Below are 16053 nucleotides of genomic sequence, written 5' to 3'. Positions count from 1 at the left end.
GGTTTTGTTTTGTTTTGCTTTTCTAGAAAGGCACCAGACATGCATCCTTTAATATAATTACAAAGTGGATTGTTCAGCCCAACCACCCATTGTTATCCTGCATCCTTAAACTGAAATGCTCTTAAATTGAAGCATCATGCAAAATGCATGGAGCCATGTTTCCTTTTGTCCTTCTCTGCATATTTAACCTGTCACTTTCCCTTTTTCCTGTGACAAAAATGTGATGCAGCTCATTCCAGGGATGTGCTGGAGTCCATTTGCAGCCAGAGGTTGCTTTGAAGTAGCACAACAGAGGCTTTATTGATTTATCCTTTGCATTCAGAACAAAGATTTCTGTGATCTGCTACAGGTATTACCAAAAGCTTCCATCAGCTATTCCAGCTTCATCCCAAAAATAATTTCTTTGTGCTTTAGGATCTATTTCCAGAAGTCATTGCTTGTACATATGTATATACATAGGTCTTATTAAAACAAACCTCTGAATTCAAAGGCTTTTTAATGATTAAACCTGGCAGGAATTAGTACTAAATGGAGCTCATGAGAATTCTGTTCAGAATATCAGGACAAATCCTCTCATGAAAGGACAATTTAACTGTAATATTTACATTTGTCTATATGCCATAGGTGCCACAGCTTGGAATTTTTCTTGGAGAAGTAATTTATTGGGATGCATTTTCTATGTCATGGCAATTTGACCTGATTTGATTTTATTTTCTTTACAGGATTAGCTGGAACTGCTGCAGACCTAGAAAAAAGAAAGCTTATTTTTGGAAAAAATTTTATACCTCCAAAGAAGCCAAAAACATTCATACAGCTAGTTTGGGAAGCGTTGCAGGACGTGACTCTTATCATCTTGGAAATTGCAGCCATCATATCTTTGGGGCTTTCCTTTTATCAGCCACCTGGAGAAGGGAATGAAGGTAAAAACTTTTCACAGAAGTCATCTCAGTTTAAGCAAAGCATGTCCTAAATCTCAAATCAATTCCATCACCAGCCTCCAGAAGGTCACTAACAGGAAATTTCCACGTGGTTTGTTCCTGATCCCATTACATCTGCTCCTGACATATTTTTCTTTTCATCTTGACGTTTCTTTATGCAAATCCTGAACTTCATGACGTGAGTTAAAGGAAAATCATAACTTTCTTGTGAAACTGGAGTGGTTTTGATACAGTTTGCACCTTTGAGCCTGCATTTGGAGGGTGTTTGATTCATCCTTTGTGGTTGTTTATCACGTATTCTGGATGAGAAATATGTAATTGCTTATGTAACTGCTGGATCCCATTGCAGGAGCACAGATCTCCAGTTTACACCAGATGAAGGCTTGAACTCAGTGAGATTCACACATTTTAGTATTTTTAGTGGTGCAGCTCAGGCTCATGAGCCTGGCTCCAAAGGGAATATTGGAGCAAAGTCCTGTTCCTGATAAATATTCCCCATATTCTGCAGAGCCTTCCTGGCTGCAGGAAGTTTCACCACCCTGCCTGCCCCCCTTCCTTTTTTCCCATTTCCCCCCCACCCTCTTTGGAAAGCACTCTTGAATTCACATGCTTAAAATATTTGTTCCTCTCCATAAATGCAAGATTTCCATTTCTGGCAGCTGATCCAGATTTTTTTTCCTCCCCCCCCCTCTCTCCTGCTCCCTCCCAGACTTCTAAAGCTGGATCAAACATGCTGTGTGAAATGACGTGAGCAGCTTGGCAAATGTAGGAAGAATGTCTTCCTCTAAATATAGCCCTGAAATGCTTTTTACATTTGCTGCAGTTTCCTTTGGCTGCTTTCCTTGCAGCCCCTTCCTCCTTGCCTTGCCATTCAGCAGCACAATCAGCACGTAGCCATGCACAGCTCCTGCCTCCTGCCTGGGCTGCTTTCATCCTTTAGAAATCATTGGGAGCCTTTCATTGCTCCCTTGCTACATTTTGAATGCTTGGCTATTGATTCAGCAGGTGCTCGATTTAGGCATGAAAAGATAAAGGAGTCATTGCTTTTTTACTTTTTTTTTTTTTAACTGAAGAAAATGTTATTTATTGGAATTACCTCATCTAACTGGTGGGATACCTTGGGGACATTATAAACCATGAGAGATTCTTAAAAAAAATTAGGATTTAGCTTAGACTAAATGTGCAGATTGCCCTGTTTTACTTTATTTTATTTTGGGGGAAAGGAATTTTGAAAGCACGATTTCTCCAGGTTTTAGGGGAGCTGTGTCACCAGGCAGGGGAGGCTTGTTCCTTTCTTTTTCAAATTGTTATTCTTCTTATTTTGATCCTGCATTTAAAATGCTTCTTTTCCCATGGGAAGACAGGAGCCAGCTGAGATTGTGAGGGAGTCTGGAAAGCTCAGCAGCACAGTCTGGGAAAATGTGTTTGTGTTTTCCCACAGCACAGCATTCTATTCAATAGTCACTGCTTTCCCTGCTTTAAGAATTGTTTTCCTGAAAGGTTTTACACAAGAAGAAAAATCAAATTAGTGAATATCTTGTAATCCAATTTATGGAACACATGGTAAAGGTCTTCCACATTTTTTTTGGGAAGTCTTTCTTTGGGCAGTTGTATAAATAATTCCCTTTAATTTGAAAATTATTATGTCATAAGTTGCTGCTGAAGGCACCTTTAATTGATTGGTAGATGACTTTTTGAAGAGTCCCAAACTCTGGAAAATGGACATATTAAGTTTGATTTTGCCTTGGTGAAGTGGGGAGTAATCCCACTTTTAATTGATTTTAATGGGTTTGACTTCAGTATTTTCCTTTCCTCATTCTCCCCAGAATGAAAATTTCATTGAAATATGCATTTATTGGCAACTTTTATGTTGGTTTTTTTTTTCCCTTGAAAATATTTACTTCTGAAAGTACAGCGAGGTGTTAGAAAGGAGAGCTGGCACATGTTGTTCTCTGTTCTTGATCTTGCCTCCTCTTTAAAATTCTAATTTTTTCTTTTGTTTTTCCAAATGAAATGCATTTTCATTTTGAAAATGAGCTAAGAGGAGTTTTCTTTCCACACTGATTTATTTAACCACCACTGCCAATATTCTGAGCTCATCAACTTCTTGCTTGGAGTAACTTGAAAAGTTGTCACCCCCCAGAAGTGACAGTCTTGCTTTGGAGGATTAAAGGATAATATGGAAACAAGAGACTTTAGAACACAATATCAGGGAAACACCACTTGTAAACTGAGCATTTATCTCCCTTTATTTAATATATCTATATCAACCTCTCACCCATCCTGAACTTATATCTACCAATGGCATTGCTGGTTAGTATAATAAGTTGAACTCATCGAATTTAAAAATTAGTATAACTCTTTCTTCTCTTGACTCTTGAAACCCACTTGTAACTGTTGGTGCTGTAACAGACTTAGCATTTAACTGCTTTCTGCAGTTGAAGTGCAAAGTATATTTCTCCTGAGGCTTTTGAAGGAGAAAAGCAGGATAAAATCCACAGCTCCAACAAACATTGGAGTGCTCAGGAGCCTTGTGTAAGGATGTGAGTGTTCATATCTTCATTTCAGATCTGGTGAGTCTTGGAGAACATAATTTCCATGTCTGGTGCAATCAGGGAATCTGATCTAGAGGAATCTCTGGATAATAGTTCAGTTTTATTGCTTCTCCAGAAGCCACCCCAGTTCTTTCTTTCCATATTCCTTAGCAGGAGTGCAGGTTTCAAGAATGTTGCTCTCAGGAATGGTTTGGATGATGTTCTTTGCATTCCCTTTCACCATCTGACAGGCCATTAGAAGCAGTTGAGAACTTCTGCATCAATTATTGTCAGCCACGTGGGCAATTACTGCTCTCATTACTGAGCCACACGAAATCAGTTTGCTGCCCTTTCAAAAAAGTGCAAAACTGAGGCTGGGTTTTAGGAAATGCATCTTGAGAGAAAATTCCCCATGCAAGTGTAGCCTCCACTGCAGTGAGGATCACACAGGGGCAGGGTAAAAATATTTTGTTCCTCAGGAAAATACGTTCTGTGCCTGGGGTTTGTGGATTTCAGTGTTCCCTGGCCTTGCAGAGCAGGGGGTCTGTGGTAGCTCAGAGGATTTGATGGAAGTGTGAAATAATTTAATTCACATTATTTTTTCTGTAAGGTAGATTAGAAGCAGTCCAGGACTAAAATGGAAATGTTTGTAGATCAGTATATGGTGAAATGATTTTTATGAACAGTTTGGAAAGAAATGCCCCATCTTGTTTTTAAAGACAGTGTATGAGCAGATAGAGTGCAAGCAATGGACTCAAACCATCACATTGCTTGAGGAAACAGGGCATCCTTTAGGAAGGAGTGCTTGGACTCAGAAATCCAGCAAGGGAATGGGAAATGGCTTCTCTTGGCCATTCCCAAATCTCTGTCTTGTTGTCCCTGTAGCAATGCAAGAATGTCATCTTCTACCTGGTCGTTTGTTATTTTTGGTGGGTTTTTGTTGTTTTGCTTGTTTGTGGGGTTTTAGGGTGGTTTTTTTTGGTTTGTTTGGCTGGTTTGCTTTGGTGTTTTCCCTCAGAGCTCTGCTGGAGCAGTCCCTCCTGGCAGAAATGCCCTGGTGGCATTTGCAGCTCTGTCCCTTTCTGGGGCTGCTTTTCCCAGCCCCCCAGCAGGATTCTGCTGCTTTGGTGCCTTCCCCATCCCTACCCATGTGAACTGGTCCAAACATTCCCAGAGCCTTCTGCAAACACCTTCAGGGGCAATTCCTGAGCCCTCTCCAGCCTTCCTCCTTGTTTCTATCTCCAGCCCCTGCATCACATGTGGATCTTATTGCAAAAAGTGCTGATGTCAAGCCCTGCCAATCATCTGCTGTTTAGAGGAGTGTAACAAACCTTTTAACTCTTCTTCCTTGAATTCTCTTTCCTTCTGTGGCTTGCAAAGGGGGGGAGAAAGCAGCCTGAGGTAAGATGTTTTAACATCCCAGTGCTTACCAGGAAGCCCCAGGCAGGATATCTATTTTCCAGTGTACAGCTTTTAGCAGCTTAAAGGTGGAATAAAAAGGAAAAGTCTTTTTGGTTCAGGCAGCTTCTGTTAAAATTCCCAAGGCAAAGGTCTGGATTGAAAACAAAGTGAAATGATCAGTTACATTGCTCAGTGCTGCTCAGCTGGGTTTTGGCTGGGTTACCCTTCCCCTTACTCATACAACAAGTTGGAAAAACACAGAAACAGGACATGCTCCCCTGAAATTTGGGCTTCCCAAGCCACTTGCTTTGAGATGGTGGTGGTTTCATGCTGCTGCTGCCCAGGGCTGGAGCTGGGGGTCCTGCTGGCCTTTCATGACCTAAAAGAGACTTGATTTCATATTTTATAAACAAAAGAGACTTTATTTCATGGGGTTCACCACTCAGGGGTTTTCTTATCCTTTTTATAATGTGCCACGTTGCTCAGTGGGGACTCAAGCTGGAGATTTGAACCAGAAAGGGCATCCAGAAACTGGAGGGTGCTGCCTTACCCTGATGCTGTGCTGAGCCTCCCGTGGAGGCAGCACTTGCTCAGACTCGTGGCACAACTGTTGTGGGAATGTCAAATCCCTGCTCGGATGGGATGGACAGCAGGACCCAAAGAGCCAGGGAGAGGCAGGAGCCCAGCTGGCAGCAGTGCCTGAGTCACCAGGCAGCAGGAAAGGCTCTCCCTGCAGAAGCCAAGGCAGCCAAGGGGTGTTCAGATTAAAGAACTCTGTGAAAATCAGTCAGAGGGGAGAAAAAACCCAAAGCCAAACAAAGAACTTGCCCATCTCCTTGTCCAGGTCTCTGGCGTGGGGTTGGAGGTGCTGTGCTGTTCCCATCTTCTCCCAGGCTCCTGCCTGTGGAGCACAGCCCAAGATGAGTCTTTTGGCATTTCATCTCTTTAGCAGCTCTGGAAATAAATCACAGTGAGGAAGATTTGACCAGCTGTAACTTTGGGTATCTCTGGGAGAAAGTGAAAAAAAAGTAAAGCATTTTATTGATATTAGAAAGAAAACCTATAAAAAAGAATATCTAGATATGAAAAAACACAGAGCAGTTGGCAGCAAGCTCCTTTCTCTTAGTTAGGAGTGCAAATGCTGAATGTAACACCAGCTAGTTTGAATTTCTGTGCAGTTTGTGCTGATGTACATTTAAAAAAAATATTCCCATAAATTTGGACAGTCTAATTCTCCTCCATGTAAATTCCCTGCCTTGGAGTTGTGCTGGAGCAGAACAGCTGCAATAGTGTGTGTGCTAGGCTCAGGTACAACATTCTAAAGATGGGATGTCTGTCCTAGTCCCCCAGAACTCAGTCTGGTATTCCTAAAAAAAATTAAAACCCATTGGAATAGCATGAAATTGAGCCATTGCTCCCTCAAAACACTTCAAAATGTTGGTTTTGTGCTGTGTCATTTTGTGGTTCCAGCTCTCACCTTTCTTTGGGTTACTTTGTGGTTTTCCTGCTTCCGGCTGCTGAAGAGAATTTCAGGGTTTCAGGGGAGGTGAAACAGGCAGGAGAAGCCCCTTTCTATGTTGCCATATGTGTCAGGACTGCTTGACCAGAGATTGGATAAAATTCTTCTCTATTTTCCCCAGTTTTTAAACTGTGATTTTCATCCCTTCACTTTCTTTGCCAATAGTTGTGGCAGAACTGCACTCATTTGAGTAATTTCAGGTAGGTGATATTTGGAATTTCTCACTCCTTCCATATCCAACTCTCAACAATTTCCTTCCCACTCTCCCAGCAACATTTTTCTTTCTCACACTCACTGCCCCAGATCACAAAACTCCTTCTACTCCCTTTCCAAGAAGCGCCGTGTCTCAAGAAATGGGTCTAGTGGATATTTATATATATTTTTTTTTTTCCTGGGGATTCTAGAAACCTTCCATCTCTGTGATGAAATCATCTTGTTCTTAGATTGTACAAACACAGCAGATGCCTGGTGGGGAAACCTGGAAATGGAGCCGCGCTTGGCTCGGAGCCGTGCGCAGGTGTGGGCGGGCAGGAGGCCGCCCTTGGATCCACCGGGCACGGCAGCCTTGGCCCTGCAGGGGCTCTGCCACCTCATCTGCTCTGGGAAATGGCGCTGGGAGCTGTGAAAGCCTCTGGGGAGAGCCTTCAGCTCCTGCCAAGGGCGGCCACCTCGGGCTCGTTGGGTTTGGCACTGTCGCTGCCGAGCGTTTGCGTTGTTTTGGGCGTAGAAATGAGCGCGGCTCAGGAGTTGGTTGGAGCAAGGAATCCTCCTGTGGCCCCTGGGTTAAATGGCCTTGGGGAATAAACAGTTGGTTTGAAAAAGGGAAAGCACTGATTGCCGAGGAACTCAAAGCAAATTTAATTAAACTGAATTAAAAGTAACCTGAGATAAATAGCCACATGAAGGTCTGGTGCCATCCTCTGGGGAATTCGGTTCATTTGCTTCCTAGTGAGGCACAATTGGATAGAAACTCAGTGTTTGAATGCAGCATTTATCAATTTTTTTTACCTTGTCTTCACCTTTTCAGCCCAGCCTCCATTTGCCTTAGCATACCAATTCAGGAGGGCTATTGAATGTGAAATGAAGCACATTCATTTCTTAAATCCTTTGCCAGAACTTTCCATCCTGAGGGTCTTGCAGGGCCCATTCAAGATTGCAGGACATTTTCTACAGGAAATGTTGCATGCATCTCCCTGTCTCTAAAAATCTGCCACCCTGAGGTTCATTAATATGCAGTTAATCAATTTGATTAATGAGTGAAAAACTAAGAAATGTCAGATATGAGTCAGCTGAACCAAAGTTAATTCTCTAGTCTTTGTGGCAGCTTTACATCTTAATTTTTTTTAAGAGCATTTTACATGTGATAATGTAGATTGCATTAAAAATGCACAAAGGTAGGCAGCACAAAAATCTATTTTGTGGGGCCAATGTTAAAGGTATTTTGCAACCCTCCTGCATAGCAGCACACAGAAATAAACAACTGTAAATCTTTTGCCAGCTCTCCCAGTTATAAAGCCAAGATCAAGACGAAAAACTGACTCCACAATTTGTGTGTGTGCACTTTAACCAATGTTCACAGTAACATTTTTTGGGACACTGTGAATCTGCCATCTCTTCAAGTTCTCCCCATTAAACAAAATGCATTGGAGAAAATATGAAACCTTTTCAGGAGAAAGTGAGCCAAAATTAATTTTTTAACACTTTGCAGTGCTTTGAAGCCTAAATGACACCCCATTTCATGGCCTGTGTTGGTACAAAACCCCTACAAGAACTGAAAATATTCACAAAACTTTGCTGCAGATGCTGAAAACAACAAGTGGTGGACATCTTCCAGCTTCTGCTGTGTTTGTCTCATCCTGTAAGTGTGCACAGAGAGTGCTACATAATGTTCTCCAGGCACTGAGCAATCAATGGGAAATCATGGATATCAGCGGGTATAAGGGCCACAGAGCCTTAAAAGCTGTGTCCTAATAGGAATCCTTCATCATCTTTGCTGCTAAACAGATCACACTGATCCAGTTTTATTGTGCTGCCCAGGGAGGAGCATTCTCAAGAGAAGCTGAGCTATTAGAAAATAGCATTTTTTTCATATAAAATAGATTAATCTCAAAAGTGGAGATTGTTGTCAGAGTTAGCAAAACAGCTTTTAAGGACTGTTGCTGCACACACTCAAAATTCTTCTCTCATTCACCATAAAAATTAAACTGTGAGATTCCCCCAGGATCATTTAAACCAGTCTAAGCAGTCTGTGAGCAGGAAGGGGACGAAGCAACTGGCAGCCTGGAAAACAGGAGAAACAGAAGTATTTGCCCTTGTAAAAACAGCTTGTTCTGCCAAAACCCCCATTTAACCTCCTTCCTCCCAAAGCAGGGATGAGGTGAAGCAGCATATGGCTTCTAGAGACATTACCCCAGTCTGTTTGGCTTAGGAAATTTAGTGCTTGTAAGAATTTGCTTTTTCAATTCCTGCTCTAAATATTGCTTCAATGCCAGGTCTAAGTAGCCATGAGCAGGGAGCGGGACAGGTTGGAGTGTGTGTGCTGTGTGTCCCAACCCTCATTGTCAGCAGCACTTGTACAAGGCTGAGCTCGTGGGGAGGAGATTGTGCCCCTTTGGGTGGTCATTCCCTGGAGACACTGCTCAATTTCTGCAACATCTTTGCTTTGGTGTTATTCTCAAAAGAACGGGACAGATTGAGGTCGGGGGCTCCTCCATGGATGAATGGTGAGAGTCCTTTGTGCTGTGGGGTCGTGGGCTGGGGAGAGGGGCCAGGCAGGGCCCAGGCTGAGCCTGCAGAGCCTTTCCTGGGCTTTGGGGTGATGCTCTTGGAGGGAGCCCCAGGGCCACAGCAGCCACCATGGTTCCTCCCAGCTGGGTGGTGCTGGTGAAGGTGCTGTTCTGGCTGGATCTGTGGCTCTGGGGAGCCCCCAGCCCCTGGGGGGCTGTTTGAGGGTGCTGACAGCCAGGGGTGATGGGCAAGGGGGAGCAGGGCTCACCTGGCCATGGTCCTGAGCCCAGCAAGGTCAGGAGGGCAGGACAGTCCTGCAGGGCAGGGCAGCCAGGCTGGGCTTGGCCAGAGCTCCCCGAGGTTCCCTGAGCTGAGAATGATGCCAGGAGGAATCCTGGCTGGGCAAATCAGAGAGCACTCCAGCCTGGCCTGCCTAATCCCAGCCTGGCAACACCAGCCTAAAGCAAGGAGGCAGGAGGTGATGAGCAAACCCACCTGAGGAGAGGCTGGAGGGGATTTAGTCCATCCCACACTCAAGAGCACCGTCAATACTTCAACCCTCCCTGACAGACATTTATCAGAATTATCTCTAAAAGATTCCACTGATGGAAATTCTCTCAATTCCCTGGATAATCTGAGTGTCCCTTGCACACAGACATTAATTCCTGGTGTGTAACCAGGGTTAGAATTACCTGGTTAAATCTTGTAAGAATTTAAGCAGAACATTGAGTTTTGTGTTTTACGAGGATGTAAAGACCAATTTGTGGTGTTTTATTCCCAGCCATATTTTGTGTACTTGAAGACAGCCTGATTATAAATACTAGGGAATAGCTGTTTGTGCAGACTTCCCCATCTTTTTCTTTGGGGATTTGAAATTTGAGCAGCATGGCAGTAGTACAGAAAATGCAAATATTGCAGTGAAGCTGACAAAGGGAGCTAAAATATTACCTTAAAAATATTTACCTGTTTTTAAAAAAAAAAAAAAAAAATTCCCTCAAATCAATGGGAAACCAAAAGCTCTGAAAACATCTTTATTGCCAAAAGTTAATAGCTTATGAAATGAAACTAAATAATATAAAATACAGGAATATGGAATGTTTTCTTATCTCATCATGATTTAAAAACAATTTTTAATTTGGCAGCTTTAAGATACCAATTAGTATTGAAATTTGTAGAATCTTTATGATGTGACTTTTTAAAGATGAAGTATTTCTGGATCTGGTTCTAGGATTATTTTACAGTTGGAGTTGAGACAAACTGTGCTGCATCCCAAAGTCTGCCTGTGCTTACAGTTCCTCACTGTTGGTGGGCTTGAATTAGAATGAAAAATTATTACCTGGAAAAAAAAATGTTTAAGCACAGAAACAAACCAGAAATACCTTTTTGAACAGGAAGGCACTTTGCATATATGCATATTTTCATGGTTATATATAAACACACACACATCTCTCACCTGTTAGAAAAGTAGCATTTAAACGAGTAATTTTGATTTATTTCTGTTTTGCACAAGCTCTGCCTTTTCCCTCCTCTTGTTTCAGTTCAGTGTGGATAATTAATATGCAGAAAATATAGAATGCACATTCTAAATGGAGAGTATCCTAATTTCCTGCAGCTTTGGACAGATCCAGGTGAACATTTCAGTTTAGAATTTGTCTCAGAAATCCCATCTCCTGTCTGTCCCCAGCGGGGTTCACACTGAAGGTGGTTTTGGATGTGAATTCAGGGGGGATTTCATCCCATCCTTTGGGGTGAAAGTAAACTGAGACCCACAGTTCAGGACAAGTTTCCTTAGCACAGAGATCTGCACTGTAAAACTGCTTTTATAGGGCCACGCTAATATTGGGAGAACTTTTTGGTGCCTGCTGCTGTAAGACATTATGACAGAATTTAAATCTTTTACTGAGCTCATTCCTCACCCCTTAAAGCTTTCCAGCATGAAGGAATGGAGATGAGAAATGGGATGAAAGCAATGAACAGTGCAGGTTATGAGGGGGTTTTGTGGCTCAGCTCTACAAATCTTCCCCATCTCCTTTGGCCACGTTTTCTCCTTGTCCTGAGCGAGGCAGGGACAGCATCAGGAGAGGCCCAGGTGCTCCAGGACTGGCTCCAAGGGCAGTCTTGAATTTTCTGGGATTGCAGGCTTATTTTTTGGTTTTTGGTTTTTTTTTTTTTGTTTAAGCTCCTCAATTGCAAATTTCCTTTATCGGTGCCTTTCCAGCCTGAACCTCTGAAAACTCTGAATTACTCTTGAGGGACCTGTTAAATCAGTCACCTTTCCTCAGTAACCTCTCTCTGCAGGGTGGAAAAAGTTGGCAGTTTCTCTCTAAATAATCTGGGTGTGTGAAGTGTTTCAGACCTTGGAAAAGGCTTCTGCTAGCACAGAACACAACCAAAGCAGCTGCAATCATCCAGGAACTTTTAAAAGAAATGTTTGTGTGAGTGTGGTCAGGCATCCCCACTCCATCCCCTGCTCCTCCTGGGGTTTTAGAAGCTCCAGTGAAACATCTGTCGAGATTTCCAGGCAAAGCCAACCTTTTTTCAGTTTGGTTTTTGCAGATTTTGGGTAATATTTCTGTTAAATCCTCCCTGTTAGAACGCCTTGTTTTAATGCATCAAAAATCAAAAAAAAGGAGAAGATTTTGGGGAGCGAGCACATTTCATTTCTATCAGAACACAGGCAGAGAGGGATGGAGCAGCACAAGCAGCCATCACTGAGGCAGATGCCACCCCAAAAACCTTTTTGCAGTGATTTGCTCTTTTCATGCCTGTGCTCCAGACAGAAAGGGAAGAGGCTCTGTGGATGGCACAGGACAGACAGCTCTCATCTGCTCCTGCACTTCTCAGCTCTTTGCTGCTCTCTGTCAATGTGAACCGTTCTGCAGGGCTCTATTTAAAGCTGAGTGCCCCGATGAGAGCTGCTTTTTGGGAAACATTTCTTTATTTGCCTGGGTTTCTGTGTTTCCTGGGGCTCTCAGTGATCTGAGTAGGAGCTGAGGAAGTGCTCAGAGCCTCCTCTGCCTCCAGCTGCCTTTCACAAGTGCTGCAAGTGAGGCCTTTTTGGGCTACCTAAAAACAGAGGCCAGACAGAACTAAGGGGAATAAAAAGCAGTTCTGTTTATTGAAGGGCCTGCAAGTACATTTTGGGCAAATGAAATCCCCCAGGACTACACCCATAATGAACCAGGGCTCACAGGTTTTTATACTTTTATAAGTTTGGTCCATCTGCACATTGGGGGTTCATCTGCCAATTCCAGCTGCAGGTAATGAAGTCATTGAGCCCAAGTTTGCTCCCCCCAAGTCCCTTTTGTTCCCATCTCTGGGCCCTGGGGCAGTGAGGTGTCCTTGATTGCCAGGCCTGGAGAGGAATTGTTGTGTGTGCCCAAAATGGGGAAGCTGCAGCTGACACTGGGTGTGCAGTTTGGAGTGACACACTAAATCTTTATAAAAGAAATGAAAGATATAAAAGCTAAAATCCCAAGGCATCAGAAGTAGCCAGGGATTGCTCCATGAGAAATGGGAGCTTTCTTCCTGTTTGTAGAACCCAGCTGCACCTTTATCTCTGACACGGCTGCTTAGCTGCAGCTCCAAACTTAGCAGATTTTCCTGACATTATATATATTTTTTCCTTCATCTATTCGTGCTCAAAAAGGCAACTTTATCCCAGGAGCTGCAGCGTTCCCTCTGCCATTTTTTATTTTTTCTAATAGCAAGGTTAGAATTCTAACTCAAACTTAATTAAACTTTTCCAAGTGAGTAAATGTCAACATATGGACAGCCACTTCCCTGCGAATATCAAGCTAACAGAAATTCTAATTTCTAATTGGTTTTATTCCTAATGATTTGTTTGCATTGGCACAATAGCCTATCCTAAATGTGGTCTTGCAACATGTGATCATGAAAAAAAAAAAGGATTTATTTCCCTCCTTCTTTTACTCTGAATTAACCAATGACATTTAGTAGTGTTCCATCCAAAGCTCTGGGGTCACAGTTCCCCACGTTGCTAATTCAATTTAGTCCATACATCTTTCAAACAGAGTTTGTGTTTTACATTGATTTTTTTTTTCATAGTTATGACATTTAAACAACTTAGGCTGAAGGGGATCCCTTGTTTGTGCTGTGTGTTCTTCATTGCTGTAAATTGGATTTTGATGAAGTCTGAATTTAAAACACTTTCCTGGTAGAGTTTCTGGGGGTATCAAGGCTGGCTGCTGAACCAGATTTCTCCATGTATTTTTATTCTGCACTGGAACTGAGCTGAGGCTGTCCAGCTTTTTTCCATGAAAAACCCTGAGAAAAAAAAAAGGTTTTTTCTAAACTGAGCAAAACTATTTAAGGTTAAGACCATGTGCACCTGTTCTGCATTCTTGGAACAGTGACTTAAATGTGGAGTATTTTGTAGCTCTATTTTTATATATCCTGCATGAGTACAAAGAAAGCTTCAACTTGCACCAGAATTTTCCTTGTGGACATTAATATTTGTGCTGAAATGAAGAGAAATGTCAGAATCACTTGTTAATGACAAATTTATTTTTATATTTGATTTATTCTTTTTTTCATTGTTTCTACAGAGAGAGTTAAATAATATGAATTATATTTCTTTATGGAATAGTTGTAGGTCCTACTAAGAGCTCTTTCTTTTTGAGAGAAGGTCACTGTAACAATCATCCCAGCACAGCCTTCCTTTCACTGTGGAGTATATTGTCCTGTAATTTTGGTTCACAGCCTCTCAATTAATCCCTCAAATAATTATTACTTGCAGAAATTTAAAGAGGAATGATTTTTAAAATTTAATTATTTTGTCTTTTTTGAATATAAAGTATTTTTGTTTGTTTAGGAGTGCCTGTGAGGCTGTTTAGAGTTGTTATTATTACAGGGGTAAACATTCTTATGTAAAACCACTTTTTCTGCAAATTCCTACTGGGCTGCAGAAATTTAAGCGAATGCAATTGCTCTTTTCTAGGTGTTTTGATGAAGATATATTCCACTGGTCATTTTAGAATACAGCTAGCTTGATTTTTGCCATATTCTAAAATACTTACAAGGAGCTGCTTCTAGACTGAGATTGAATGAAAATTTATTAGTGGAAATTTTCTTTGCTGAAGCCTCCCATTATAAAATCCTTGATTCTTAATTTCCTGCGTTCCTGGCTGGGTATCCAGGCAGTCTGTCTGTCTTTATGACTTTCTCTTTTCTCTGTTTTGAACCCATCACCTTTGGAATGAGAGAACAAAGGAGATTCTACTCATCCAGCACTGCTTGGGGTTTCTTGAGTCAATTGACATTTTTATTGCAATGTGAAGTTTTTAATTTTCATTTATTTTAGATTGGGTTTTATTTATTTTTATTTTTCATTTGTTTTTCATTTTTTTCATTTATTTTAGATTTTTTTTTTATTGCAATCTGGTGTTGCCCCACTGCATCCAACTCTGCATTCTGTGGGGTTCCCCACACCAGGTCAGCTTTGGGAGCCAGTCCCTGACAGAAGTTTAGTCTCAAGCTGGTGTCAGTAACAACACATTGAGAACTTGTAGAGTGCAAAATGTGCAGCTTTTTGTCATGTGGGACCTGCAGATTAAAGGATTATTTCCTAGTGCACAGGGACCTACATCTGCTTTTTGCAAATCTCTGTTGGGCTGCAAAATCTGAGGTCCCCCAGCTGCCTTCCCTTCATGAGAGCTGTGCAGACCTCTGACAAAACTTTTGGATATTGCTCATCACACATGGCCAGGGTGCCAGGCACGACTCAGCTCTCTGCTGGGGAAGAGGGATGAGATTTAGAACTTTGGGACAGCATAAAATGTCTTCTCACATATTTTCCAGGAAGAGATCCTCCAGAAATATTAATTCTGCAAGAAGGACTTGGCTAGGACGTGCCCTTGCAAGTCAAGTGCTGAATAACTGCACTTGAATCCTTGTTAATAAACACAGAGCAACTTTTCAAGGTCTGATTCCTGCATTTGGAGCCCATGTTTTACCTTTGGAATATGAGGTTTTATTTACCTGACATCTCTAGCTTGGAGCAATATAAGTGAAGGTACAACAACCCAGCATCAAGGTTTGTCTCTTGCAATCCCTTAGAACAGGACTCATGATGAAAATTCCCTTTTTTTTAAACTTTTTTTTTCTTTCTCTCTTTTCTCTCTGGCAAAAAAAAGGAAACAAAATTGAATATAAACACTGTAGAAGTATTTGCTTGGACTTTTGGTGGAGTGAGGACCCATCCCTTTGCCTGATCTCTCTAAAATGAATTTCCTTGGAGATGCCAGGCAGAAGAATCCTGCTTGACACACCCCATTTTTCTCCTGAGATGGAGGGGATATTTCAATGAACATTCCTGTGCTCATGACTGTTTGTGATCAGACTGAAGAATGTGTGAATATATATATGTAGATATATCTATATCTATATATATTATAGATAGATAGATGTGTATCTATATGTATCCATATCTATATCTATATCATCTATATCTATCTCTATATATTTATATTTATATGCATCTAATATCTATCTCTATTTCTATTTCATTATTTCATCTTTATTATGTATATCTATATCTATGTCATCTATATCTACATCTACATCTATATAATCTATATATAAATCTATATCTATATCATCTCTATCTATTTATATTTCTAATTCTATATATATTTCTATTTCTATATATATTTCTATTTCTATTTATTTATTATGTATATCTATATAATCTACATCTACATCTATATCTATATTATCAATATCTATATCTGTATAATCTATATCTAAATCTATATCTATATCATCTATATCTGTATATATTTCTATTTCTATGTCTTTATTATGTATATCTATATCTATCTCATCTATATCTACATCTATATCTATATCATCTGTATTTATATCTATATCATCTATATCTCTATCGATCAATGCTTTCAGGGCCCCCAGATTT

At 41.2% G+C, this 16053-nt stretch overlaps 1 protein-coding gene across 1 annotated transcript in view; it reads left to right on the top strand.

The window, feature by feature from the left end:
* ATP2B2 (ATPase plasma membrane Ca2+ transporting 2) overlaps positions 1-16053 on the top strand; it is a 233732-nt gene that overhangs the window by 116069 nt on the left and 101610 nt on the right. Inside the window, 1 exon segment of the mRNA XM_054516040.1 lies at positions 723-920. Within this exon segment, the coding sequence (XP_054372015.1) occupies positions 723-920 (198 nt within the window).

This window comes from Molothrus ater, chromosome 11, assembly GCF_012460135.2.
Source record: "Molothrus ater isolate BHLD 08-10-18 breed brown headed cowbird chromosome 11, BPBGC_Mater_1.1, whole genome shotgun sequence".
In the NCBI taxonomy this organism is placed as follows: domain Eukaryota; kingdom Metazoa; phylum Chordata; class Aves; order Passeriformes; family Icteridae; genus Molothrus; species Molothrus ater.
Note: the sequence above shows the minus strand (reverse complement) of the source record. Positions and strands in the feature narration are given on the sequence as shown.